Here is a 27,227-nt window from a genome sequence, read left to right on the forward strand (position 1 = left end):
TATCTAATAATGGCTCAAGATTACCTATGACGATTTAAACTATATGGCACGAAAATTATTTGAAGAGAATATATGGGGTCTAGAACTAAATAAAAAGAAAACCGAATACTTGTGCATTGGAGGAGACCAAAAAGATCTCCTATTAGACTACAACACCACGATAAAGCACTGCTCTGACTAAAAGTATCTAGGTATTATCACTATTTCCCACGATGGAACATTAGACAAAGCCATAAGAGAGATAAATACGCCAGGGAGAAAAGTCATCACAATGGTAAACAGCATTTTATGGGACCATTCCATCAGTAAAGAAAATAAAAAGATGATATACGAGACTATAGTGAAAAGTATCAATCTATACAGCTGTGATCTATGGCCACTGAAAGAAAGAATACTGGCAACGCTGAGAGCAACGGAAATGTAGTTTTGGAGAAGAGCCGCAGGAAGATCTAGAAGAGAAAGGATTACCAACGAACGCATTGGAGAACGAATGGGAATCAAACAAACAATAACAGATGACCTAACAACAAAACAACTTATCTGGTTCGGACATATACAAAGAATGGATGAACAACGAATGCCAAAGGAAATACTAAAATGGCAACGAGAAGGAAAGAGACAATGGGGTAGACCAAGAAAAAGTTGGAGCGAAGGAATAAATAAAGAGCTGAGAGAAAGGGACATATCGAACCACCGGACGAAGTGGCGATTGGAACTCGGAAAACGACGGAAAACGTTATAAACCGACATGTAGTAGTAACAATAGATAAGCAAAATTCTAATCCTCTATTACTACATTTTTTATCTATTCAGTGAGTCAATTTCTAAATTCCGTTTAAATTTACACATGTTGAAAGATAATGAACTAAAGTACCATTTTAATAGCATCGAAGATTACAATTTTTATCAGATAATACCTTTTATTAGGGGAAATTGATAATACTAATACTTCTCGATGATTTTCAACGGATACACAAAAATAGATGTTGTATCGGTTTGTGCGATAATCTAAGAATTTGTAATACATCAAATAAGTGTTAAGATGGCCTTAACGCCATTGCAAATAATTTTGGGAAAAACGGCTGCCATTATTGGGGCGGTAAGTACCTAAAGTTAATACAGTAGTCACTGAAATAAACAGTACTTTTTTATTTAGCGTAATGTGTAGTGTGTGTTGAGTGAATGTCTTGGTACTTAGTAAAGTCTACTTCATTGACTTTAAAAAGAGACGCTGATTAAATTGTATCCTAACGTCTGCGGTCCCTCAGGTGAGTACCGAGCCCACATAAACAGTATTGAAACTGAATGTTGTATTTAATGAGCTAGTCCAGGAACCGAAGCTTTTCACCTCGCAATTTCTACGGAATGGACCGATTTGCTTGAAAATTTAAGAATAAGTAGTGGATAGTCCAAGTATCAAAATCTATATGATGCCGAAAGGCGCTTTTACCATGGGAATGGTTGCCACCCCAAGTCATGGCTTTTATTATATTTTGACCACAAAAGTTGATAAAAACATTCATTCTAAGCAAAAAACGTTTTATACATTTTTTTGATAAAATTAATAGTTTTCGATTTATTTGCTATCGAAAGTGTTAGTTTTATAACGAAAAATTCAATGTTTTTCGATATACTCATTTACGATTCACTCAATTTTTGCCGTAGAAAAATTTTTTTCAAACCGCGTTCTTGGGAATTAAATGAGCTACAATTTCATATTTAAACATTTTTTCGTATCTCTAATGTTAATCTTTTTATTCTGAAGAAAATGGCATTTTTTAACAAACTACAAAAATTCGTTATTCGCTTTTAACTTCAGTTTTTTAACAACTGATCATTCTAAGCCAGTCAAACTTGTAGAATCTATTAATAATATATAAACAAAGAAGAGTGAATAAGACTAATGAATAAAATCACCGCCAACTTACATTATTATGCTTCCAATTGGATTTCTCCTTTTTTTTTTTTCAAAAAAATATATTGATTTTTTAACCGTAACTTTTTTATTTTTTATCTTAGAAAGTTTGGTAAAAAAGAATTTTGTAGGTTTTTATAAGATCTATAAGCCTATTATAGATATAGTCCTCCTCAGCTGTTCACGTGGGCTCAAAATGGTTTGACTCAGCCATGTTGTCTTTTTAAAATAAAAAAGAAATTAGATGTGAATTTCTTCATTTTAAGGGGTTGTTATACCCGATATCTGTGGCTTATCTGCCCAGAATCTATGTTTTTTATTGTGTCGTTTAGCAATTGCTCTTCTATGAAGGTTTTATAAGAGGACGAAGCTCTGATGATGGCACGTTATGTGTTGAAAGTACTTAGCTGATAATAAAACATTTTTACACACTACCAATTTTTTTGAGAACATACACTTGTTTGCCGTTTTGACCTAATATTGATATACCTAATATAAACAAAGATAAAAATGGCTTAGGCCATACAGCTATGCTTTATTTAACGCATAAACCTCTACGGTTTTGTTTTTAGGTTCAAGGATTTGCATGGTGGGGTATGGCCCTAGCTTGTGTAATCGTTTACTACGATGGTACGGAGATACCGAAGGATGATCCTACAAACTTTAGCCAGCTATTAAGTCGAGGATTACAACTTTCTTATTTAGGCAAGTTTATTATTTTTCGTTCATGTTTATTAGTAGATATGTTATGAGTTATGAGGTAGCAATTATCGCAACATGTATCAACTTATGCTGTTTTTATATTTCAGTAAAAAATAGTGAGGTAGGGACATCTGACAAGAGAGTAATCCAGGCATCGGATTTAATTATACTGGCTTGGATGTACTTATTTGCCAGCATTGTGTGGATCGTAATATCTGTTGACCAATTTCTAGGTAAGTGGTAAGTTCAATAGGCCTGAACGGAGTGGGGGGTTGATTTATCCCCTCTACTTCGTGCAAGCCACCAGTTGGGGGCGGCTACCTTCGACTGGTTCGTGGAAATAAAAACTCATGCAGGGTCTAAGTTTAATAAAATAATTTACCTTTATTCTGGCGATCATTTTCACAAAAATTACACATAACTACTTACTAAACTTTTACATTGATTTTACAAAGAAAATTTCGCATTTAGCCATCTAATTTTACACAGAGTGGTGCATATTAATTGTTTGAGAGTCGGCACACGAAATGCTATACAAAAATAGCGGGAGAGAACCACACACCCTACGTTTACATAAAACCGGCTCACAGAGAACCCAACGCAGTTACGAGTATGTAGAAAAAACCTGCCTTACACCTAGCCAAATTATTCTGCTGGTCGGAAAGAAAAGGCGAGCGTCAGTTGCACCATAATTTTCTACAAGTTGCAATCGTAACAAGCAGTGGCGGCTCGTATCACTTTAAGTAGGTAGTGCCAGAATTCGGGCAGCTGCCTAAATTTTTAGTGACGGGTTCACGATATTGTCAAAAAAGGTATAAAATAGTAATTCAAAAAATAGGTACGGATACTTTTACATTATGTAGGTATATACCATTTCTGGGGTGTCAAGAAATTTAAACATTTAAAATGCATTCAGTGATTGATTTGACATCATGTCCGTCCAACAAGTAAAATCTCCAAAATCTCTCAACTTATCGCCCTTTACACAAATATCGGACAACTATTTATAACTAACTGAAATTCACCAGCGACGCGACGTCTGTCGTTTCATCGGCAATCACTGCAACACAAAGATAATTTTCAATTTCTTTCCTTATTTCCTCGTGATAAACATCTAAGATGCACTGAAGGACAAGGAGTTCATTTGATGTTGTTTTGAGGTACATGCTTTTAAAGATTTGGAACTTTGAATATGAACCTAAGTCGTTGTCTAATTCGGCTAACATTGAACAGTTTCATAAAGATGCCTCTATTTTATGAATTTTCCTTTTCGTCGTGATTTCTCAAAACTCTCTCAAAAGCTCCACAAAACCATAGGTATATACATATATATAATTTTTAATTTGATTCAAAACATATCGATTCTTTATCCACTTCTTGTTCATTGTGTTTAATTAGACTATCACGATAAGCTAAATTTAACTCGGGTTTTATCAAAAATTAAAAAAATTTAAATTACTTAAAACTATAATAGTTTATAATTAAAAGTTTAATCATTAAAAATGTAATAATTATAAATACAAAAACAAACGAGCGAGCGCGTAAAAAAGCTCGAAAATTTAATGTACTACCACAGATTAACCCAACCAATGTTGGGTTAATCTGTGGTACTACCCTGTACGAGAATCGTTTTGGATCTACGATCCACTATTCACTATGATGAGCATAGTAAAAAATATTAGATCGAGCCAGGCACGAATAGTCGCATTTAAACCTGTATGAAAAGTGCAATATAGCTCTATCTCTGTCACTTACATAGAATGCCCGTAAAATCTTTCTCTTTTCAGCTGAGCCATCTAAGCTTTCGGCACGGGGCACGATGCGATCATTCCTCCAACTGTGAGTGGCGAGGGTTGTACTACACTGCACAGTTGTCAGATTTTATATAATTTATAAAGAGAAAAGAAATACGCACAAAAATGAACCGACATTAAAACGGTTTAAAGATAAAAAAATATGTTTCTGTATAAAAATAAGGTAGTGCCATGGCTCCGTGGCACTACGTCACCGGCCGCCACTGGTAACAAGGCCTAAAATACAATTAATATAATATCTACTTATATATGAGGCGCTCAGAGCAACAGTTTCCTAAGCCACAAATCAAGCATTTTTAGATTAATATATCAATAAAAGCAGAAAAATTAAATCTTCGGATTAACAATGGTCTACATAACCTACCTCTATATTTGGCTAAATGGCGATAATTTGTAGCGCCATCCCATATCCATAAGCATAATGGAAATACGAATGCAAAGATTGCATTTATCTCAAAACTTCGTTTTTGGGGTTAGGCCCAGGGCCGCCGAGAGGGCGGTACAGCCGGTAAGGGGCCCGGCGTCGACCAGACCAAAGACGTAATTTTTCCCGTTTTTTTGCTCTTCACTTTATGTCCATAATGCGTGTAATTAGATAATACTCGGCTATATTTAATATTATGACCTTTAATCGATTTTATCGACAGCAATAAATCACAGGAGTCAAATACTACAGTGCAGTCAGATAAAAATATGGTATAGATATGGAGATTAAAAATATATCAGGGCTTCTAGAATATTTACAAAAAATCAGAAGAATCTATATTGAAGAACCTAAATTAGGTACCAGCAATTATGGAATAAATCCAGAATTTACATCAAATAAAGAAAAACGGTGCAAAAAGCCTATGAGATTTTTTGATAATTTGCCTGGGCCTAGTTATGGTCCAAGAGCTGTGAGACATTTTTGAGTAGGTATTTTAGGCAACCTGAAAATTTTACAGGTGACTCTTCCATGATAGCCTAATACAAAAATGCCGGTCTGGCTGGAGGGTAGCGGTTATTTTCCCCAAAAATCCCCCCCAAATTTAAAAAAAGGTACAAATTGTTATTACAAAAAATATCATTACCGTGACTTTAAGTAAATTTAAATATTCAAATATAAAGGAAATAAACAGGCCAGGCGATTTGAGGGCGATTTTAACTCTGCAAGATACTTGCATGGGCGCCCCAGGATTATTTTCAGGGGGCGCATCTGAACTTTAGAAGATTTCATCTGAATCTGTACATACTATAAACGAGTATAACATATACAACTATACATGCATAGCTAAGTACATTTTTTCCCGACAGGGAGGTGATATTGTTATTTTGACAGGATATTTTTTAATATTAAAAATAAATATTTTAAAAAAGACAGGATTTTCTTGGTGAAATCTTCCAACTTCCAGCTGATCAAACAAATTACATGTGCATGTAAATGAAAAGCGTTATAGGTAAGCAGCAGTGTGAGAAAGAGAGTATACCGATAGCTGCTGGAGTTCTCTGTTGTAGCTGAGCGAGTCCGCTCGCTCGAGAAAAATAACGTGACCTGGCGATTCCCATGCTGTTGTGCCTCGAAAGGTTAGAGTATTTATTATATATTATAGTTTTTAAATAACTTTTTATTAATTTTGCAAATACAATAGAAAAAGACAAATTTATTTTTATAAATATAGGTACAGATAGAAAAGTATAAAATTGTAAACTAAATTAATTTGTGTCCGCTCACTCCTCATCTGAGCTTAAATATTCATTATCTTCTTCTTCGTCAGACTCCCCTCGAGACCCAGATTCCTCTTCTATATGATCTGTAAATAGTTGTAATATGTATTTAGAATTAATTAAAAATTAATTAGTGAATAATTAATTGAGTTGCTACGTATTCTCTGTCCTTTTATACGGAGTCGAAGCCTGGACAATCATGGGCGAATCTGAAAAAAAACTTGCCATTGTTGAGATGTGGTGTTATCGAATAATGTAAAAAATATCATAGACACAACACGTAACAAACACGGAAACATTAGGAAAGATGAAAAAGGCAAAAGAACTACTCAACACTATGAAGGAAAGAAAAATGAGCTTACATACATGTTCTTTTTATAACTGAAATCTTTTTTTTTTAGTTAACTCAATCTTCTGCTTCTTCGTGTGCCTCATCCTTTCAGGACAATGGCAATCATCACGGCCCATTTTATTCTGTCTGCAGCGATTCTGAAAAGTTCTATTGTTGTTTTTACACTCCACTACTTTAAAATTTTTCTTGCACTTTTCATTATATAACCAATCACATCACGTTTTTTATTTCTTAGTATATGACCAAAGTAGCTCATTTTCCTTTCCTTCATAGTATTGAATAGTTCTTTTGCCTTTTTCATCTTTCCTAATATTTCCGTGTTTGTTACGTGTTGTGTCCATTATGTTTTTTACATTATTCGATAACACCACATCTCAACAATGGCAAATTTTTTCAGATGCGCCCGTGATTGTCCAGGCTTCGACTCCGTATAAAAGGACAGAGAATACGTAGCAACTCAATTAATTAATCACTAATTAATTTTTAATTAATTCTAAATACATATTACAACTGTTTAGAGATCATGTAGAAAAGGAATCTGGGTCTCGAGGGGAGTCTGACGAAGAAGAAGAGAATGAATATTTAAGCTCAGATGAGGAGTTTGAAGAAGAAATACAAGATTCGGACACAGAATTAATTTAGTTTATAGTTTTATACTTTTCTACCTGTACCTAAATTTATAATAATAAATTTGTCTTTTTCTATTATATTTGCAAAATTAATAAAAAGTTATTTAAAAAACTATAATATATAATAATTACTCTAACCTTTCGAGGCACAACAGCATGGGAATCGCCAGGTCACGTTATTTTTCTCGAGCGAACGGACTCGCTCAGCTACAACAGAGAACGCAAACAGCTATCGGTATATGCTCTTTCTCACAATGCTGCTTACCTATAGCGCTTTTCATTTACATGCACGTGTAATTTGTTTGATCAGCTGGCAGTTGGAAGATTTCACCAAAAAATCATATCTTTTTTAGAATATTTATTTTTAATATTAAAAAATACCCTGTCAAAATAACAATTGCACCTCCCTGTCGGGAAGGAATGTACATGGCTATGCATGTATAGTTGTATATTTTATACTCGTTAACAGTATGTACAGATTCAGATGAAATCTTTTGAAGTTCAGATGCACCCCCTGAAAATAATCCTGGGACGCCCATGCAAGTATCTTGCAGAGTTAAAATCGCCCTCAAATCGCCTGGCCTGTTTATTTCCTTTATATTTGAATATTTAAATTTACTTAAAGTCACGTCAATGATATTTTTTGTAATAACAATTTGTACCCTTTTTTTAAATTTGGGGGGGATTTTTGGGGAAAATAACCGCTACTCTCCAGCCAGACCAGCATTTTTGTATTCTGCTATTCTGCAAGAATCACCTGACAAATTTTCAGGTTGCCTAAAATACCTACTCAAAAATGTCTCACAGCTCTTATACTATTAGTAGTTATGCGACGAAAAATTTTGAGCCCCACACAATATTTCGCTGGGAAATATTTTTTAATATTGTCATATAATAAGCAATAACCAGAAGATTTAATGCGGAAAATAAAATTCATTCGCTATTTAATATTTTATGGATATTCCGAGATGACGACAATATTAAAAAAATATTAAGAAAAAAATTGATATAATATTATGTATTGCGCGAGTTTTATAAAGAAGACATCAGTGAAGAATTGATAGATGAAATTTTTCATTTGAGAGCGATATATAATATGCACAAGGAAAATATTGGTGAATCTCAATTTTCTCCAATAGATTTGCTTAATAAAATTAAACATCTCAAATTTGAATCGTTATTGTGTTAAGAATATTTTGCACATTACCGGAGACAGTCGCAGAAGCAGAAAGATCCTTTAGTTTTCTTTTTGATAGCTACAATGAAACAGGATCGGTTAACTGCCTATCAAGTTTGTAGTCCGTTCTTTAACGGTAAAATATTGCAAGACCTCTAAATTCTAAAGAACTGCTCCGATTTAGAAGAAATTTTGCAAATAAGCTCATCTTATCATTCTCTTCAAAAGTGATATGACTACAATATGTGCTTTTTATTTTTAAGGGGTGAAAACTACCCTTTTTACCAAAAATTAAAAACAGCCGATATAAGCGTTATTTAAATCTAAATTATGTGTACGTACGTTAAATAGTATGTTAAATATAGTAATTTTATTGTTTCTGATATTGAAATGTATTTTATAGTTTATAACTATTTTTAAACCCTTAAACACTACCCTCTAAATAAGAATTTGTTTAAAAAATATTTTGTAACTTTAAATTAAGTAATAATGTATTTTGTAGTGATCTAAATTTTATTTTATGTTTGCAATTTAGTTTATTAAGTATTTAATATTTTCAACCCTTATAAATTACCCCTATAAATAGATTTATTAGATCATTCACTCGCGTTAAAATATTGCAAAACCTGTGAATTTTAAACAACCGCTTGAGTTGACATGAAATTTGGCATTCACATAGCTAATAAGTTAAGGAAAAAAAGTGATATAGTACCGATATGTACTTTTGCCTGGGGGTGAGTTTCACCCCTTATCGGGGGTGAAAATATATAGGTTCAAAATAAGTCCGAAAATGGATAAACTGACTAATTCTAAGCAACTTTTGTTCTATAAAGTTTTTTCACTAAGTCAGTACTTTTCGAGTTATTTGCGAGTGAATATGTTCATTTTTCAACAAAAGAACCACGTTGTTAGACGGTTTTTCGCAAATAACCCAAAAAGTAAGTATTTTATCGAAAAAATATTCCGAGCAGAAATATAGATTATGAAAAACTGAAAAAATTTGTGTATGTATGAAGTTTGGAGACCTAGTAGAACCAGTGTCGTAGCTAATGAAGTTCCAAGATACGGGGTGTTGAGTTTTCTCTTACAAAGTGAAGATTTATTGATTGCTCTAAAACCGGTTGAGATATGCAAATGAAATTTGGTGGGTTTTAAGAGGTAGTTATTACGCATTTATTGGCAGGCTTACTATTAAGAATTTTATATTCATCATTGGCGCGCATACGGGTACTACTCTGAATTAAAAAAAATAGTACGCCACTGAGGTATTTCAAATTAAAAAGCATTTTTGAGTTACTTATTTAATTTATGACAGAAAATATATCTTGCCTTTTTTTTCATACGATGCGCCTTTTTCATGAAAAAAAAATAAAATACTTATATCAACGCTTAACATGTATTCGACATAAGTTTCAATGTGGTTTTTTAACGATAACTTCTGTAATTTTCATGATATTTCATTGTTCCAAAGCTTATTTTGTGGGAAATTGTAAGTGCTAAAAGTATGCAGAATCTGGACTTTCTGGATGTCTTTGATTTTTAAAGCATGCGATTCAAAGAGCTTAGAAAACTGCTTCTCATACTTACGTGCAAACTTAAAATATAAATATCTCACTCAGTGTTTACCATAGAGACATTGAAAAAACTGAATATGTTTTAGTATAAAAAATACTACATTTTAGTATTGATATATATTTTTCAGATTTCTTTTAGTTTTCAAGTAATTTTGGAAAAATTGAAAACATTTATAAAATATCAAAAAATAATTGAATACTAAATTGAAATTTTTTTCAAACCTAAGCACTTTAAACTGGTTAAAATCTCAGAAAGCGTAGTCAGGCTATAAATAAACCTAATTGTTTATGGAATAATGTTAATTTTTATTTTTGTGGAAAATTCACCAATTTAAGTAATTACTCTTTTGATTTTTCAACGACATAATCGTTTTGTTTTTGTAATAACTCAGCCATTTTTTATCCAAATCACTTTTATCATAGCACCTTTTAAAGGCATCAGTAAAATGTTTAAAAGATGTCTTCATAATTTTCTTCTAAAAATCTCTATTTCTTGCGTTATTTAATGATAAAATGTTTGATTCAAGGTTAATTCGAAAAAACCCCGATTTTAAGTAGGCTGTAACTTAGGTTGTGTTATTGCTATAATAATTTAAAAAACACCACTCCATTCACTCATTTAATAGGTTTCTTTTTGATTATAATGACGTTTTCGTGAAAATGCATAATTTTAGAGGTATTTTTGAAAATCAACTCAAAAACATGCATTTTTCATGTAGGAAATCATCAATTTCGATCGTGAATAACTTACTAAATATCAATTTACCGAAAAAGTCGTATATAAGATTTTTTACTCAGAATTGAAATATCTATTAATTTCCGAGGTTATTTTGAGGTTACATATTTCCACCCCCGAGAAGGGGTGGTACCCACCCCCAGAGCAAAAGCACACATCGGCACAATATCACTTTTTTTCTTTGACATATTATCTATATTTATGCCAAATTTCAAGTCAATCCAAGCGGTTTTTTTTTAAATATACCGCAAAAACCGTCAAAGAATGGACTATTGTAAATTGAGAATGATTTGGCAAAATCATGCAATTTTTCGAAAATTAGAGACATTTTGCCAGTTAAAAAATTCGAAAAGCACCTGTATTATAAATATTTTCACTATTATAAAATATAATCAAAATTTAATCAAATTTATATTTGAAATGTTTATTATTATTAATAATTTTATTTCTATAAAAATTAAACAATTTTTTTCGCTCTTCACTTTTTGCCGGGGGCCCGCCCTTCACTTTTTGCCGGGGGCCCGCCCTTCACTTTTTACCAGGGGCTTGCCCTTCACTTTTTGACGGGGCCGAGCTTCACTTTTTGCCGGGGGCCCGCCCTTTAATTTTTACCGGGGCCCGCTCATCCCTCTCGGCGGCCCTGGTTAGGCCACTGTTGATCTGAGTACCTTATATTAAAAAATGTATGTATATCAAGTGGGGTGGCTTCTTATTCAATCACACTCCTTACCTACTAAATTGACTTGCTAGATATTCTCCATTAATCTTTGTTTGATGTATTTTCTTCCCGTCAAATCCCTCTTTTCTGAGATTTTAACGTACGCTATCAAACTATCTTTGTCTGGGTCGCCCTTTCCTTCTTTTCGTGATTGAGCCCCGTTTTAGGATCATCTTTGGCATCCCCTTTGTTTCTATTATCGTGAAGTTCCCCATACATTTCACTCTCTGTGCCTTTATGAAGCGACTGATGCTTAGTTCTTTATATAGTTGCTCTAACTCAGGGGTGGCGAACCTTTTTATATTAGAAGGCCAATTTTCATTTTACCATTTTTGAGAAGGCCGCATCCATATAGGTTTGTAATATGTCCGATGTTTGTAATATATATTATCTTACAACTTACCTTATTCAAAAAATAAAGAACATTTAGTAAAGTTCATACAGTTATACACCGGCAATGTCGTTGCCTCGACGTTACTTGACTGCGTTCCTTTATGCAACTGTGAGGATCGTTTTCATGGACGTATAAATAAAGATGGACTAGGCATGCTCTACTCTATGTTCACCGAAATTTGAAGCCAAACAGTTTATAGGCGCGGGGAAGGAATCGAGGTGATAGCAGATAGAATGTGACAGTTCCTTCTTAGTCAGTGGCGTACCTTCCAATAATTGAACGGTATTTGAAACAATTTTTTTGTTTGAATAAATGATTACTAATGGTATTTTTAGTATCGTAAACTTTTTTTTATCGTTTAGTATCGTAAAATTTTTATAATTTTTATTTATGAAAAGGCCATATGCGGCCTTAAGGCCGCACGTTCGCCACCCCTGCTCTAACTCCTTGTTTGTTCGTCGCACCCAACTTTCTACCGTGTTTTTGCTTCTATATGTACAGGGTGTTTGGTAAAGAATGGGCCATAGCTTAACCTTAGATTCCTGAGGTTAAAATAGGTTGATTTAAGCTAACTTACCTTAGTACAAAACTAACTTGTATTTTATTTATTTTTGAATATTTAATGATAGGCATGGGACAACAACACGAAATTTGGTAAGTGGTGCTGGTACTATCCACCCTACTAAATTATGTTAAACAAACGTTTCTAGCTACTACCAGAGGCGTACGACGGGGGAATGTGAATGGTGGACCCTTCCCAAATTCTACGCCACTGGTGGAATTGCTATTTTAGTGAAATTTTTTGATTGTCCAATACTTTATATGTAAATAATATGAGGAGCTTTTTTACAAAACTGCATAAATCAATTTCCGGCTAAAATACATGTTTTGTTGAATTTCGAGAGTGTGGTCTGCCTTAGATCTTGTGTATAAATCTCATGTGTTAAAAGGTAATATTTTCCATTTAAAATGAGCCTAACAATCACGTTTCTTCCACAAAACTTAATTAATCCACTCAAAAACCTTTACCCCATGTCCACTCTTTTTTTATACAAAACTTAACATCTCCTTCTTTAGCTAACCATTAAAATTAGTTTTTGTGTTACAAAACTGCATAAATCCTCCGGTCTGCAGAACTATCCCTCTACTATTTTTGTTTGGTTTTAAAAGTATCCTCTAGAATTAGATGTTGATTCGTGAAACAAAATATAATATTCGTTAGTTCTAAAACTATTCACGGGTCGCACTGACAGTGTGTAGCGTAGCCACGCCATGCCACGCTGTGCCCATCTTTTTTTACAAAACGCTATATCTTCAACAGACACATGGCTATATTTTGTTAATGCAAATCAATAAAAATAATGTTAATTAACGTTTTATTTCTCTAAATCTAACCTCAATTGATTACGTTCTCAGAAATTTCGAAAGTTTTAGTACAACAGCTGCAGCACGTTTTTACGTCTCCTGAAAATTTTTGAAAAGTGGATTTATGCAGTTTTGCAAAAAAGCTCCTCATATACTCTTCATTCGTAACGATAAAGCCATTAGTTTTCGAGATATTTGAAGCTAAAAACGAAGGAGCATAATACATTAATCGAAATAAGTGTGCCTTTTCATTTTTAACTTCAAATATCTCGAAAACTAATGACTTTATCGTTACGAATGAAGAGTATATTATTTGCATAGAAAGTATTGGAGAATCTAAAAATTTTGCGAAAATAGCAGTTTCATCAGTGGCGTAGAATTTGGGAAGGGTCAACCATTCACTTTCCCCTGTCGTACGCCTCTGGTAGTAGCCAGAAACTATTATTTAACATAATTTAGTAGGGTGTACAGTACCTACACTTTCTGCTAAGTATCATAACGATATGTCAAATAGTTTTATAGTACCGGGCACACATAATTCTTAAAGTTTTAAATAAAGAATAAATTATTTAAAAAAAAGAATACTTTAAAAAAATTTGACATATCCATGTCATATTTGGCAGAAAGGGTAGGCACTGTACACCCTACTAAATTATATTAAATAATCGTTTCTGGCTACTACCAGAGGCGTACGATAGGGGAAAGTGAGTGGTTGACCCTTCCCAAATTCTACGCCACTGGTTAAACTGCTATTTTAGCTTAATTTTTAGATTCTCCAATACTTTCTATTAGGGATGTTCGATATTCACCAAAGTATCGATACATCGTATCGATACGTATTGTTAGGTTCTGAATAGATACCCTATGATATCGTAATCAAAAGTATCGATATTGCAAGTATCCGTCCGTCCCTTATTTTTGTCCTGTAATAAAATGCAGACCACGTGCAGGTCACCTGGCCCACCCACCTATAATATTCAAAGAAAATAAAGGACAAACTTTGGAAGGAAAATAAAGGACAAAGAATTCTCCAAACCGGTGTTGCACAAGGTATTGCATAAAATAAGGAGTTGAATTTTTGTATCGATACACAGTATCGATACCAACTAATGTATCGATATAAAATATCGAGTATCGAAATATAAAGTATCGATACGTATCGAACATCCCTACTTTCTATGCAAATAATATACTCTTCATTCGTAACGATAAAGTCATTAGTGTTTAAGATATTTCAAGTTAAAAATGAAAAGGCACACTTATTTTGATTAATGTAGGTATTATGTTTCTTTGTTTTTAGCTTCAAATATCTCGAAAACTAATGGCTTTTTCGTTACGAATGAAGAGTATGTTATTTACATAGAAAGTATTGGAGAATCAAAGAATTGCACTAAAATAGCAATTCCGCCAGTGGCGTAGAATTTGGGAAGGGTCAACCATTCACGTTCCCCCGTCGTACGCCTCTGGTAGTAGCCAGAAAGGTTTGTTTAACATAATTTAGTAGGGTATACAGTACCAGCACCACTTACCAAATTTCGTGTTGTTGTCAAATGCTTGTCAGGAAATATTCAAAATAAATAAAATAAAAGTTTAACTTTGACACCCTGTATTTCGGTTATTATCAACTTTTGTACTCAGGTAAGTTAGCTTAAATCTACCTATTTTAACCTCAGAAATCTACGGTTAAGCTATGGCTCATTCTTTACCAAACATATATATATATATATATATATATATATATATATATATATATATATATATATACCAAACGTATATAGCTCTGAGCATTTTCCTTTCCCATCTTTCCAATTTATCCATATTTGCTTTTCTCATTGTCAATACACTACCATGCGTTACTGTGTGCCTTATTACATATATTTCACATTGATTTTTGTGAATTTTTTTTAAAACAGTCAAAATAACAGTTTTATTCTTTTTGTTGCAGCTATCCATTGGAATAAATCTAGACAATCAACATTGATGATAAGTTGGGGTACACTAACAATTTGTATATCAGTAGTTGATTTGGTATTTTCATCTTTATTATTACGAGACTTCATTAACTGTTCAACAAGTAATTTGGCTTGCCATGTGATCATTGGTACAGTGATGACGATAGCAGCTAGAGGTTACACTTTGTGGCTCTTAAATTGTGTACTTGCTATCAGCACGATATTGTCTGGAGTTAATGTAAGTTGATTATAGTTGTTTTTATCATATTCATAGTTCGTTACGTATGCAAACATTAGATCTTAAATGTTTATAAGTTCGGAAAACACCAACCGATCATTTTCTGGTAAAAACGAAGATGAAAACAAGAACAGTGTCCCAAACAATCCGCAGGAATAGGCCAACAATAGTAATGGAATACCGAAGTTCAGGGGGAAATGAGACAGCAGAATTCTCAAAAAGCTATGGGTACAAATAGCTCTAACACAGACAGATGATTATAACAGCATACAAAGACTGTGCGTGACAAGGGTATCAGATGAAACTTAGGAGTCTGGATCACAGAAGATCTAAATCCGAAATCAGAAATTCGATCAAGAATAGAATAATCAAGAGCGGCCTTTTTGCAGATGAGGAAATTTCTGAGTAACCAAAGATTCGATCTGCACATACGATATCGCATGGTAAAATGTTATATCCACTCTATTCTTCTTTATGGTGTCGAAGCTTGGACTGTTAATGTTGACTTGATGAGAAAGCTGGAAGCTTTTGGGATGTGGTTTTTTAGCAGAATATTGAAACTACCGTGGATCGATCGTATTACGAACAAAATGGTGTTGCACAGAATAAGAGGAGATAGAGAACTTTTGACCACCATTAAGAAAAACAGCATACTTGGGGGACATACTTAGAAATGATAAGTACAAATTATTACAGCTGATTAAGAGTAAAATTGCAGTCCAGGGTAAAATTGCATTTGTCATCTACCAGGACCCCATAAAAAGGATCCTGGTAGATGACAAATATCCTGACTGAAAAACATTCGCGACTGGACCGGGTTAAACTCACACACACGCTTTTTAGAAAAGCAGAAGATACAGACGAATTTGCAATGGTTATAGCCAACCTTCATTAGTGGAGTCGGCATTAGAAGAAGAAGATCAGATGAAATATTAGGATGCAAAAAGAAAACAACAAAAAAATGATTCGATGACGATTGCCTGAAATCAATAAAAGAAGGAAACATGGCTAGAAAGGACATGCTACAAAATCCCTCGCACAACAACAGTGGAAGATATAATCAGACAAGAATGGAGAGAAGAAAACTAGTGACAAGGAAAAAGTAGGAACAAATTAATAATCAGAGATATAGAAGAAAATCGGAAGAATAACCAAGTAAGATAATTTTTTAAAGGAGTTTCAGGGATCAAGGCCGGGTACCAAGCAGGAACATGAAACTGCCCGCAAAACGATAACAGACAGTTTATTACTGATAGTAAGGAAATCCTATAAACCTAGAAGTGCTTCTATCAACTGTTAATGACTAATCTAGGACAAATACATCAAACATAGAAGTGCAAATAGCTGAAATAGAAGACCAATACCCGACATGCGAAGAAGTATCCCAGGCAATTAAAAACTTAAGAATAATAAGGCACCAAGCAGCGATGTTATACCCACAGAGTGCTTAAAACATGGAGGAGAAGCATTGCAGCAATCTACATACAAGCTAATTCAAGGCATTTGGTGAAACGAAAGAATGCCAGGTGAATAGAAAGAATAGGTTATTGTACCAATCCACAAAAAACCAAACATAAAGAAATGTATTAACGACCGGGAAATAATGTTCCTAAATACCACCTACAAAGTACTTGCAAACATCCTGCTAGAGAGAAACAAACAATAGGATACAAAATGACAACAAAGAGATGTATTTATGCCCTTCAAAACCTTATAAAATCGAAACAACTAACAAGACATACAAAGATACAACTGCATAAAACAATCGTAAGACCCGTTGTGATGTATGGAAGCGAAACGTGGACGATAACAAAGGCACACGATAGAGAACTTCTAAGGAAGATCTTTCGGCTTGTTCTTGATGGAGCAGCAGGAAAATCTAAGAAAAGAAGTAACAAAGAGCTCAAAGAACTATATCCAGAGGCTAACATATGCAACAAATAAAGTTCAGTAGACTTCAATGGGCAGGACACTTCAGAAGACAGTCTGACGAAAGAATAGTAAGGCCGGTAAGGGAAGAAGTCCCAACTGGAAAAAGACTACGTGGACGACCTCGATTCCTGTGGCAAGATTATTTAGCAGCAGACCTCAAAGCTATGGGCGTGGAGAATCGGATGGTATTTGCTCGAGACAGAGAGGAACGGAGGCATGCTGTCAAGCTGGCTAAAACCCACGAAGGGTTGTAACTCCACGAAATAAGTATAAACAATAAAGGTTGATTTATTATCTTATGACGGGGACGTGGACTACACGGCTGTCTTACGTGACCCGTTGAAGAATCGTCTGATATGAAAAGCATTGGCTAGTTTATCGTACAACGGCACGGAGTGACAACGGGGACGTGCGCCGCCTATTGTTCTACGTCCCGTGCCATCCACGTCCCGTTGTAAGATAAATCAGCCTTAAACAGAAGAAAAGTAAAATTGTACGATTAATATTTATTTCCAATACTCTATTCGTCCCTTGAGTTGGATGTGTAATTCAAAATTTCCTATATCGTTGTCATTCAAGTGCTTACTAATTCTTAAACATTTTTATTGCATAATGCATGCTTATGCGTTATCTGTATTTTTTATCAATGATTTTGCAATTAGACTTAAACTATAGTAGGTAACTATACGTATAGAAGGTACAATATTCAATCTTTTTCACTAAAAATGATTTTAATCTTTCCTTGAAATGTATTCAATGCTTATTTTAATTTTCAGATAATAACTCGCGAGAAGATATTAAAATCAAGCATGTAGTAAGTAAAAAGTTTTGTTTATCAAATTACAGTCAAGTTACCTACCTACATATTCTTGATTTGACAAAACAAGTAATGTTATTTTTCCGTATTTCTTGTCTTTGTTATCGAATAAGTAGGTAATACTACTGTTTTCTCTTGTTATCAAACAAATATTATTTGATAATAAATGTTGATCTATATACACATATATCAAGCTATTGAGAAAATTTTAATTTAGGCGAGCGGTTTACACCCATAAGCAGAGCCAGTGGCGTACAGATAGATCAGCGGGCCCTGGTTCCAGTCGGGATGCGGGCCCGCCCGTCCAATAAAAACGATTTATAGTCTATTTATTCATGGATTTTACTGTAAATTTTAAAAACTGCTCGGATTAAGATGAAATTTGGCATACATATTGCTAACGTGTCAAACAAAAAAAAGTGATACCTATTGTGCCGATGTGGGCTTTTGCCCTGGGGTGACTTTCACCACTTCTCGGGGGTGAAATCAACTGACTTGAATCAACTGACTAATTCTTAGCAACTTTAGTTCTGTAGAGCTCTTCCTAAGGAACCTTACAAAAGCGTTCTCTGTGTTTCTTAAAAAAATTTTTTATTAAATGTTTTGATGAATAGGTATTCTTCGTTTTTATTTATAAGTACTTACACAAAAATTAAAATCTATTAAGCAGTTACATTTGCAAGTATACTCCGTCTAATTTACTTACCGTTGCACGTCATCCGCGTCATTGCCCGTGACGTCACATGATACCAACACGAAATATTTAGGCGGTAGGTATGTTCTTTTTTAGAATCACTTTGCCGAGTACATTGGCATTACAGCCAACATATTTTATTATATACGCGTAGAAATAATATTTAAAGATTTCTATTAATGTTAACCTAAAGAAATGCACAATAATATGTTTCATTTAATTTGTATAATTGGATTATAAAGCGTTTTTATGAAGTACATTTGTTCGGAATACACTGTAACTATAATCTAAAACGAAGGTGATATTTTGGCATAAATTGGTAACATTTATTTGACAATTGCGGTGATGACACTTCATATTTGTTTATATTCGTTACTATAAGTATTTGTTTCATTATATTTACTGTTTTTATTATGTACTTTAACGTAAGATTACTGATTCAACCTTCTGTTCCAAATATATATTGTTTTAAAAATTATGTAGTACCTCGAAGATATATAACAACATTAATCAGAATGAAGTTTGGACATGCTTGTTTCCCTCTACATCTATCAAGAATTAAAGTTTTTGATTCAAATCTTTGTACTGAATGTCAGAAGGTGGGTGATTTGAATCACACTTTCTTTGAGTGCACAAAATACATTCCATACACCTATAATTTAATCGAAAATTAATATAATGTAATCTTTTTCCACCTTGCAATGTATCCCATCTATTGTCTCTGAACAGCAAAAATATATATTATGATTATTTAATGAAATTTATCTGTGAAACTAAAATTAACCTCTAAACTTTTAATCCTGATAATTTGATATATTATGTACATATGAAAAAAGAAGAAGAAGAAGATGTATAATGGAAAAATGTGGTGAGCAACTTGGATAGTCCATAGCGGGCAGCTACAGCTTTGAACTGAGTAGAGAGCTGTGGAAGAGATTACTATGGAACTCTAAGGTCGCGTTCAGAGTGGACGATCAAAGAGCAAAGAGCAAAGAGCAAAGAGCAAAGCGGAGAAATCAAACTCATACTGGGAAATGGAGGTACACAGAGTGCTAGCAAAGAGCAAAGCGGCGAAACCAAACAAGTTTGATTTCTCCGCTCGCACTCTTTGGTCCATGTGGTGAGACCGCTCCCGTCTGAAAAAATTTTTGATTCGGTTTCTTTGTCAATTCCTATTCAAAAATGTCCCCTTTAAACAAATCTGAAGAGCACCGGGCGGAATTTTTGGGCAGAAATTGTTTAAACAATTTTATCTACTCTATGTTATATTATGTGTAAGTTTTTAGTTTGTGAAAACTGTCATTCTAGATAGCAGTGCGTGAAGTGTTTAAAGTGAGCGTGAAGTAACACTGTATTTTAAATGGGACTTACTTTTTCGCACTGTTTTTAACACACTTTCATATAATCAAATATCCTTAACTTTGGCGTTGTCATGGTGATGACATAATGAGCAATAAATTACGACAAAAGTTTTTACAGTTTTTTGGTTTGAAAGAAGTTAGAATTTTTAAATGTCAAAGTTCTAAAAATTGTAGAATAGAAATGAATTTCAGTGACGAAGAGTTACAGTTTTTTTATTTGTTTATGGTAGAGTAGATAAAATATTGTATGAAACTGTGCGTGAAGTACTTTTTGCGAACTTACGCGATGTATAGCACTCGCTCCGCTGTCGCTCGTGCTCTAAATATCGCGTGCGTTCGCAAAAAGCATACTTCACGAACTGTTTCATAAATAACTATTTTTAAACAAATACAAAAGATCACGTTTTTTGCTCCGGAACATATATTTTTATGTTTTTTGGGTTATTCTAAACAAAAAAAGTATCTTGTAATTTTTCCCAAAAATTAATAGTGTTCGAGTTATAGGCGATTTAAAATCTGAAAAATGCGAAAATACGCATTTTCGAGGCTTAAAAATTCATATTTCAATTAGTATTTTTGAGGTTTCCAGATACTTAAATTGATGATTAAACATTCAGCTTCGATTCTGAAGAGTGATCGCGTCTAACCTTAATTTATACCGTTGTTTTTTAATTGTTAAATATGCGTGTTTATCCGATTTTTTTGCCGGTGCGGCGCGCTCTATTTCAAAAATCTCCTATTTCCTCCGAAAATTATTTTTTCTAGATTTTTTGGGACATTCTAAATAAAATAAGTTTCTTGACATTTTTCTCAAAAGTTAATAGTTTTAAAGTTATAAGTTAATAAAAAACTCATTTTTGGATTTTAAATCGCTTATAACTTTAAAACTGTTAACTTTTGAGAAAAATGTCAGGAAACTTATTTTATTTAGAAAATCCCAAAAAATCTAGAAAAAATAATTTTCGGAGGAAAATAGGAGATTTTTGAAATAGAGCGCGCCGCACCGGCAAAAAAATCGGATAAACACGCATATTTAACGATTAAAAAACAACGGTATAAATTAAGGTTAGACGCGATCACTCTTCAGAGTCTTGAAGCTCAATGTTTAAACTTCAATTTAAGTATCTGGCAACCTCAAAAATACTAATTTAAATATGAGTTTTTAGGCCTCGAAAATGCGTATTTTCGCATTTTTCAGATTTTAAATTGCCTATAACTCGAAAACTATCAATTTTTGAGAACATTTACAAGATACCTTTGTTGTTTAGAATGACCCACAAAACTTAAAAATATATGTTCCAGAGCAAAAAACGTGATCTTTTGTATTTGTTTAAAAAAAATTGTTTAAACAATTTCTGCCCAAAAATTCCGACCGGCACCCTTCAGATTTGTTTAAAGGAAATTTTAAAATATTTTTAAATAGGAATCCACAAAGAGACCGAATCGGAAATTTTTTCAGACGGGAGCGGTCTCACTACGTGGACTACTGTGAGAGTAAAGAGCAAATATCCTACCGCTCCTATCGATACTGCCGAGTGGAAAAGAACTAAACTCTCGTCTAGCGTAACTACCCGCTATTAGCACTTCTTTGCTCTTTGCTCGTCCACTCTGAACGTGCACTTTTTGCTCTTTGCTCGTTGCTCTTTGCTCTTTGCTCTTTGCTCGTCCACTCTGAACGCGGCCTAAGGAGACCTCATTGCGTTCTTTTTTATGAATGAATAGAAAACAAAAAAGTTGTGACTGGCTAATTGGCACCCAAGTCTATGCCATAAAAAAACGTAAGATTATAACTTAATTCTTGTTTTCAATTCCTGTTTTTATTTATTTACATTGAATATTAATTTGTTTTGTTGTCTAATCCACTTCCGCAAAAATTGTGTGATGTATTTGATTTAAAATTAATTCAAGAATTTTTTGTAATTGGGCAACAATGTCAACTTAGATCTCTAAAGTAGATAATGACGTGCAACGGTAATTAAATTAGACGGACTGTATGTACTTGTGTATTTCAAAATGTCCCCATCAAATTAGAAACAAAAGAAGCAAAGAGCGCGTTAGAGCGGGTCCCTGCGGGGCTCGGGCCCTGGTTCCGCGGAACCATGATCAGTACGCCACTGAGCAGAGCATAAACCGAATATTTTTTTGTGAATTTCTAATCCACCAAGTAAATCTTTTTTATGCGATTGTATAATTTTTTCGAAGTTGAAATGCGTTTTTTTAAATTTTTTAAGTGAACCGGATATTTTTATTAACAAATAACTAATGATTTTTTTAGGCATATCTCATCGAAATAAATATCTTTTCTCTCTTGAATTTTTTTCGAAAAATGCTTCCTTTTCGAGTTATTTGCACTTTATTGTTAAAAAAATGCCTTAGTGATTTTTGACGTTTTTTTTTCTAAAAAACTGCTGAATAAATTGCAATTCTACAAAAAGATTTATATTCTTTAAACCTCCAAGTGCAAGCAAAAATATTTTGACAAGGAAATGTGATTAGTCCAGGCTGTATCGTCGCCCCTGTTAAGTAAATTATTCCGATTTGATTTTTTTGCATAAACTTACTCAAAAATAGGTCCTTATGACAAATCAGGATGTCAGGCGGTACCGCGGACGGAAAATTGTTTAAACAATTTATTTAAACAAATTCAAAAAAACAATTTTTTCACTTCGGCCATTTTTTTATATCATTTGAGTCATTCGGAGCAAAAAAGGTCTCTTGTGATTTTTCTTTAACCCGCCATTACACGCGCTATGAGGAAATCCCTCACCATATTTTTTTATAACCAATGAAATTGTGTAAACTAATACGATAACCTTAAGCACCCAGGAATGCCTTTAGCATGGTTTATGAGAGGGTATGAAAAAGTTATAGAATATTTCAGGCGGCCAGTGTGCTGTGTGATAGTTGAAAGAAGAGACATCCCTCTTCAAGTGAGGGAATTCCTCACTGCGCATGCAATCACAGTGAAATCACGTTTCTATTATCTCAAAGAAACTTTTAGGTTTTATTTAATATTTAGGTAGGTTTAATTAAAATATTATTGTTTGGATTAGGTTAGGAACAGTGGCACACGGAGGGGGGGGGTTTGAGGGTTAAAATCCCACCCAGAGCATATAGAAATATATATAAAAAAAGTAGGAAAATGTAACTTGTCTTTCACAAATAATACAAAAAAATTTCGGTGCCCAAGCAAACCCCCCTTCCCCCCAGAGGAAAATTCTAGGTTCGCCACTGGTTAAGAATCCATTTTTAAATTTACCTATTCTAATTGGGAAATAAGCCACAATTTAACTTGCAAAATTTATTTTATTGACGTTTCGAATTCCACCTCGGACGTCGTTATCAAAATACAAAATATTAATAGTTAATTACATAAATGCCACAAAGAAATAGCTTCAGAACAGTTTTTAATTTTAATTTGTATTTTTAGTCAAATGAATTCGCGTAAAGAACGTTAATTTCTTCAGTGGCTTGCTGAAATTGAAAATTAAGAAAACTTGCTGTTGATCTACATTATTTTTACTTTTGTTTTGTTAAATTAATAAAAAAAAATTGGTTTACGAGACTTTCTATAATATGTGAGTACAACCCATTTTATATTTATACATGTTGACATTCATTCTTCCTCGAAATAAGTCGAATTTTTGTAGGTGAGGACGACGCTCATACGCGTGCAACCACGTCACATTAGAAGACGCGTGTAACGGCGGGTTAAAATTTATTGTTGAGAGTTATTTTGATAACGATTTCACAAGTGGAACACCTTTTTTTTTAACAAATTCACAAAAACAGTTTTTTTACTTCGGCCATCGGTTTTTTTACCTTCGGTTTTTTTAGATCATTTGGATCATTCGAAGTAAAACAGGTCTCTTGTGATTTTTCTCTAAAAATGATTGTTGTCAAGTTATACGCGATTTAAAATTTGAAAAATGCGGAAATTTTCAATGTTTAAAAACTCGGTTAAAAATTATTATCATGAAAGTCCTGAAGAAAATTTTGTTATTATTTTATTACTAAGCTGTTATTTTGAACTATTATCAATAAGCGCTAAGAGCGTAATGAGAAGGCCGTCAATGTGAGTGCAAGAGAGATGCACCATTGGACGGTCATTTCTTTCGCACTCACCATTGACAGCCGCCTCAATACGCTCTTAGCGCTTATTGATAATAGTTAAAAATAACAGCTTAGTAATAAAATAATAACAAAATTTTCTTCAGGATCTTGTAGGGGTAGCTTTAAACTTTGATTTGGTGACGTTATGACTTCCATGATAATAATTTTTAACCGAGTTTTTAAACATTGAACATTTCCGCATTTTTCAAATTTTAAATCGTGTATAACTTGACAACAATCATTTTTAGAGAAAAATCACAAGAGACCTTTTTTACTTCGAATGATCCAAATGATCTAAAAAAACCGAAGGTGAAAAAACCGATGGCCGAAGTAAAAAAACTGTTTTTGTGAATTTGTTAAAAAAAGGTGTTCCACTTCTGAAATCGTTATCAAAATAACTCTCATTAAAAATTGGACAATTAATTACAACTAATGATTTTCTACACTAATTATAACTTACCCTTATTTATATTATATTTTTCAGCGGTGTTGAAATTCCCAGAGCTAAAGCTACACCCAGCCAGACCAATACCCTTGAGCACAACCCAAGGCAGTTACATGAAAATAGCAATTACTCACCCCAACCTAGCTCAAACGGATATCGTCAGCCTCAAAACTTGGAGCCTCCAGCTCATTCTTTGGGGCCATATCCACACTCACCAAGCCTAAATTCGGTAGCTACTACAGGATTTTCTGCTCAGTTGCGAAATGGGAATAGGTTTAATTATTAAAGATCATATTTTTGTTTTTATAATTTATAGTGCGTTTGGATAAATTTATTATATAGTTAGAGTAAAATATTTTTTAATTTTATGTGTTTTATTTATACTTACTTACTTACTTATTCCTCTTCACTCCATGCGGAGCATAGGGCGTCAACTGTCTGCTCTATTCTGTCCTATCCTTTGCACTAATCTTTATTTCTGCCCAGGTTTTCCCAATAGCATTAATTTCTTTGTTCACACTTCTTTTCCACGTTTCTACGGGTCTACCTGGTCTTCTCTTGCCATGTGGTGTGTATTCTAGGGCTTGCCTTGCAATGTTTGTATCAGGTCTTCTTAGTGTGTGCCCCATCCAACTCCATTTCCTTTTGCATATTGTCTTAGATATAGGTACCTGGTTAGTTCTTGTCCATAATTCTTGGTTTGATATGCAGTTTGGCCAGTAAATGTTAAGAATATTCCTTAGGCATTTATTTATAAACACTTGCATCTGTCCGATACATTTTCTTGACTCTTTTCAAGTTTCTGCTCCGTATAATAACACAGTCTTCACGTTGCTGTTGAATAATCTTATCTTGGTTTTACTTGTCATCTGACGTGAAGACCACATTTTTCTTAGCATATTGAATGCGTTTTGAGCTATTCCTATTCTCCGTTTTACGTCCTCCTCCGTCCCTCCTTCGTTGTTCAAAATACTGCCCAAGTAGTTAAATTTCTCTACCGTTTCTAATTCCGTGCCTCCCAGTGATATTCCCATTTCTCTTGGTGTATTTATTTTCATTATCTTAGTTTTTCTGACGTTTATGTTAAGTCCGACCTTCTTCCCTGCCTCTGCTACTTTTTCAGTTTTGCGTTGCATGTGTTGTCTTTTTTCTGTTAAAAGGCATATGTCATCTGCAAATTCCAAGTCCTCAAGTTGGTTAAAAACATTCCATCTTATTCCAGTCTTATTACTAGTAGCCTTAGACATGATCCAGTCGATTACTATCAGGAATAAGGTTGGAGAGAGCACACAGCCTTGCCTTACTCCTGTACCAATATCTATTTGTTCTGTAAACTTGCCTTCGTGGACTATGCGTGCTGTGGACCCTTCGTAGAACAGTTTTATAATTCTGATATACTTGGGAGGCATTCCGTATTTCTCTAGCAATTTTCATAAGGCTTTGCGATCTACACGATCAAACGCTTTCTCGAAGTCTATAAAGTTCACATATAGCTTACTCTGCCACTCTAATGATTGCTCTATAATCGTTCTCATCCTACAAATGTGGTCAATGCAGGATCTTCGTGCTCGGAATCCAGCTTGGTTTTCCCTTATAACTTTATCAAATTCCTTCTTCATTCTTTCAAGCATGATTCGGGTCATTATTTTGCTTGTTGTGCATAGCAGGGTGATCGGCCTCCAATTTTAACATTTGGATTATGTGGATTATTAATTACAACTAATGATTTTATACACTAATTATATCTTACCCTTATTCATATTATATTTTTCAGCGGTGTTGAAATTCCCAGAGCTAAAGCTACACCCAGCCAGACCAACACCCTTGAGCACAACCCAAGGCAGTTACATGAAAATAGCAATTACTCACCCCAACCTAGCTCAAACGGGTATCTCCAGTCTCAAAACTTGGAGCCTCCATCTCGTTCTTTGGGGGCATATCCACACTCACCAAGCCTGAATTCGGTAGCTACTACAGGATTTTCTGCTCAGTTGCGAAATGGGAATAGGTTTAATTATTAAACATCATATTTTTGTTTTTATAATTTATAGTGCGTTTGGATAAATTTGTTATATAGTTAGAGTAAAATATTTTTTAATTTTATGTGTTTTATTTATACTCTGGGCCAGTGGTGCTCAAAGAGTCGATCGCGATCGACCGGTCGACCGCCAAAGTGTTTGAAGTCGATCGCGATTCTCGGAAAAATACAAATGGAAAAGATATTATGTCTGCTATCAAAGAAGTCCTGTTGTAACGTCCAACGGTTACTATCAAGCGGCTATCTCCGCAATGTTCAATACTTAACGTGAAACGCTCTATAGACGTATCTAAATCATGAGAAAGATTTGGAAAGCAAAGTTAAAAGTGATACTATGAAGTGTATAATATACTTTTCTTTGCAATTTGACGACTCAACTGATATTAATGATACCGCCCAGTTGTTATTTTTATTCGGATGGTATTTTCTGATAGATATGTTGGCTAAAGAAGAATTGTTAACAATGCATCTGAAAGAAAAAATTTGCGGAGAAGATATATACAACGTTTTGTTTTTTAATTTTATAAAATAATAGGAGCTACCGATTTACAAACTAT

General features: G+C 33.8%; 1 protein-coding gene across 3 annotated transcripts; it reads left to right on the forward strand.

Annotated features, from left to right (window-relative positions):
* Positions 1 to 850: 850 nt before the first annotated feature.
* LOC126892951 (uncharacterized) lies at positions 851 to 26,731 on the forward strand. Of its 3 annotated transcripts, XM_050662893.1 has the most exons (7): positions 851 to 1,099; positions 2,488 to 2,620; positions 2,725 to 2,850; positions 15,026 to 15,270; positions 17,979 to 18,016; positions 24,672 to 24,905; positions 26,641 to 26,731. In XM_050662893.1, the coding sequence occupies exons 1-7, from the start codon at positions 1,043 to 1,045 to the stop codon at positions 26,651 to 26,653; spliced, it is 846 nt and encodes a 281-aa protein (XP_050518850.1). In that variant the 5' UTR covers positions 851 to 1,042; the 3' UTR covers positions 26,654 to 26,731. The 3 variants fall into 3 exon arrangements, with proteins under 3 accessions (XP_050518850.1, XP_050518851.1, XP_050518849.1); XM_050662894.1 differs by lacking the exon at positions 24,672 to 24,905 and having other exon boundaries at positions 26,407 to 26,731; XM_050662892.1 differs by lacking the exon at positions 26,641 to 26,731 and having other exon boundaries at positions 24,672 to 24,996.
* The last annotated feature ends 496 nt before the right edge of the window (positions 26,732 to 27,227 follow it).

This window comes from Diabrotica virgifera, chromosome 9, assembly GCF_917563875.1.
Source record: "Diabrotica virgifera virgifera chromosome 9, PGI_DIABVI_V3a".
Classification (NCBI taxonomy): Eukaryota; Metazoa; Arthropoda; class Insecta; order Coleoptera; family Chrysomelidae; genus Diabrotica; species Diabrotica virgifera.

Coding starts and splice junctions, on each gene's coding strand:
- LOC126892951 (XM_050662893.1), top strand. CDS start 1,043: ATGGCCTTAACGCCATTGCAAATAATTTTGGGAAAAACGGCTGCCATT. Junction 15,271..17,978: donor CGATATTGTCTGGAGTTAAT/GTAAGTTGATTA, acceptor TTTAATTTTCAG/ATAATAACTCGCGAGAAGAT. Junction 18,017..24,671: donor ATATTAAAATCAAGCATGTA/GTAAGTAAAAAG, acceptor TATATTTTTCAG/CGGTGTTGAAATTCCCAGAG.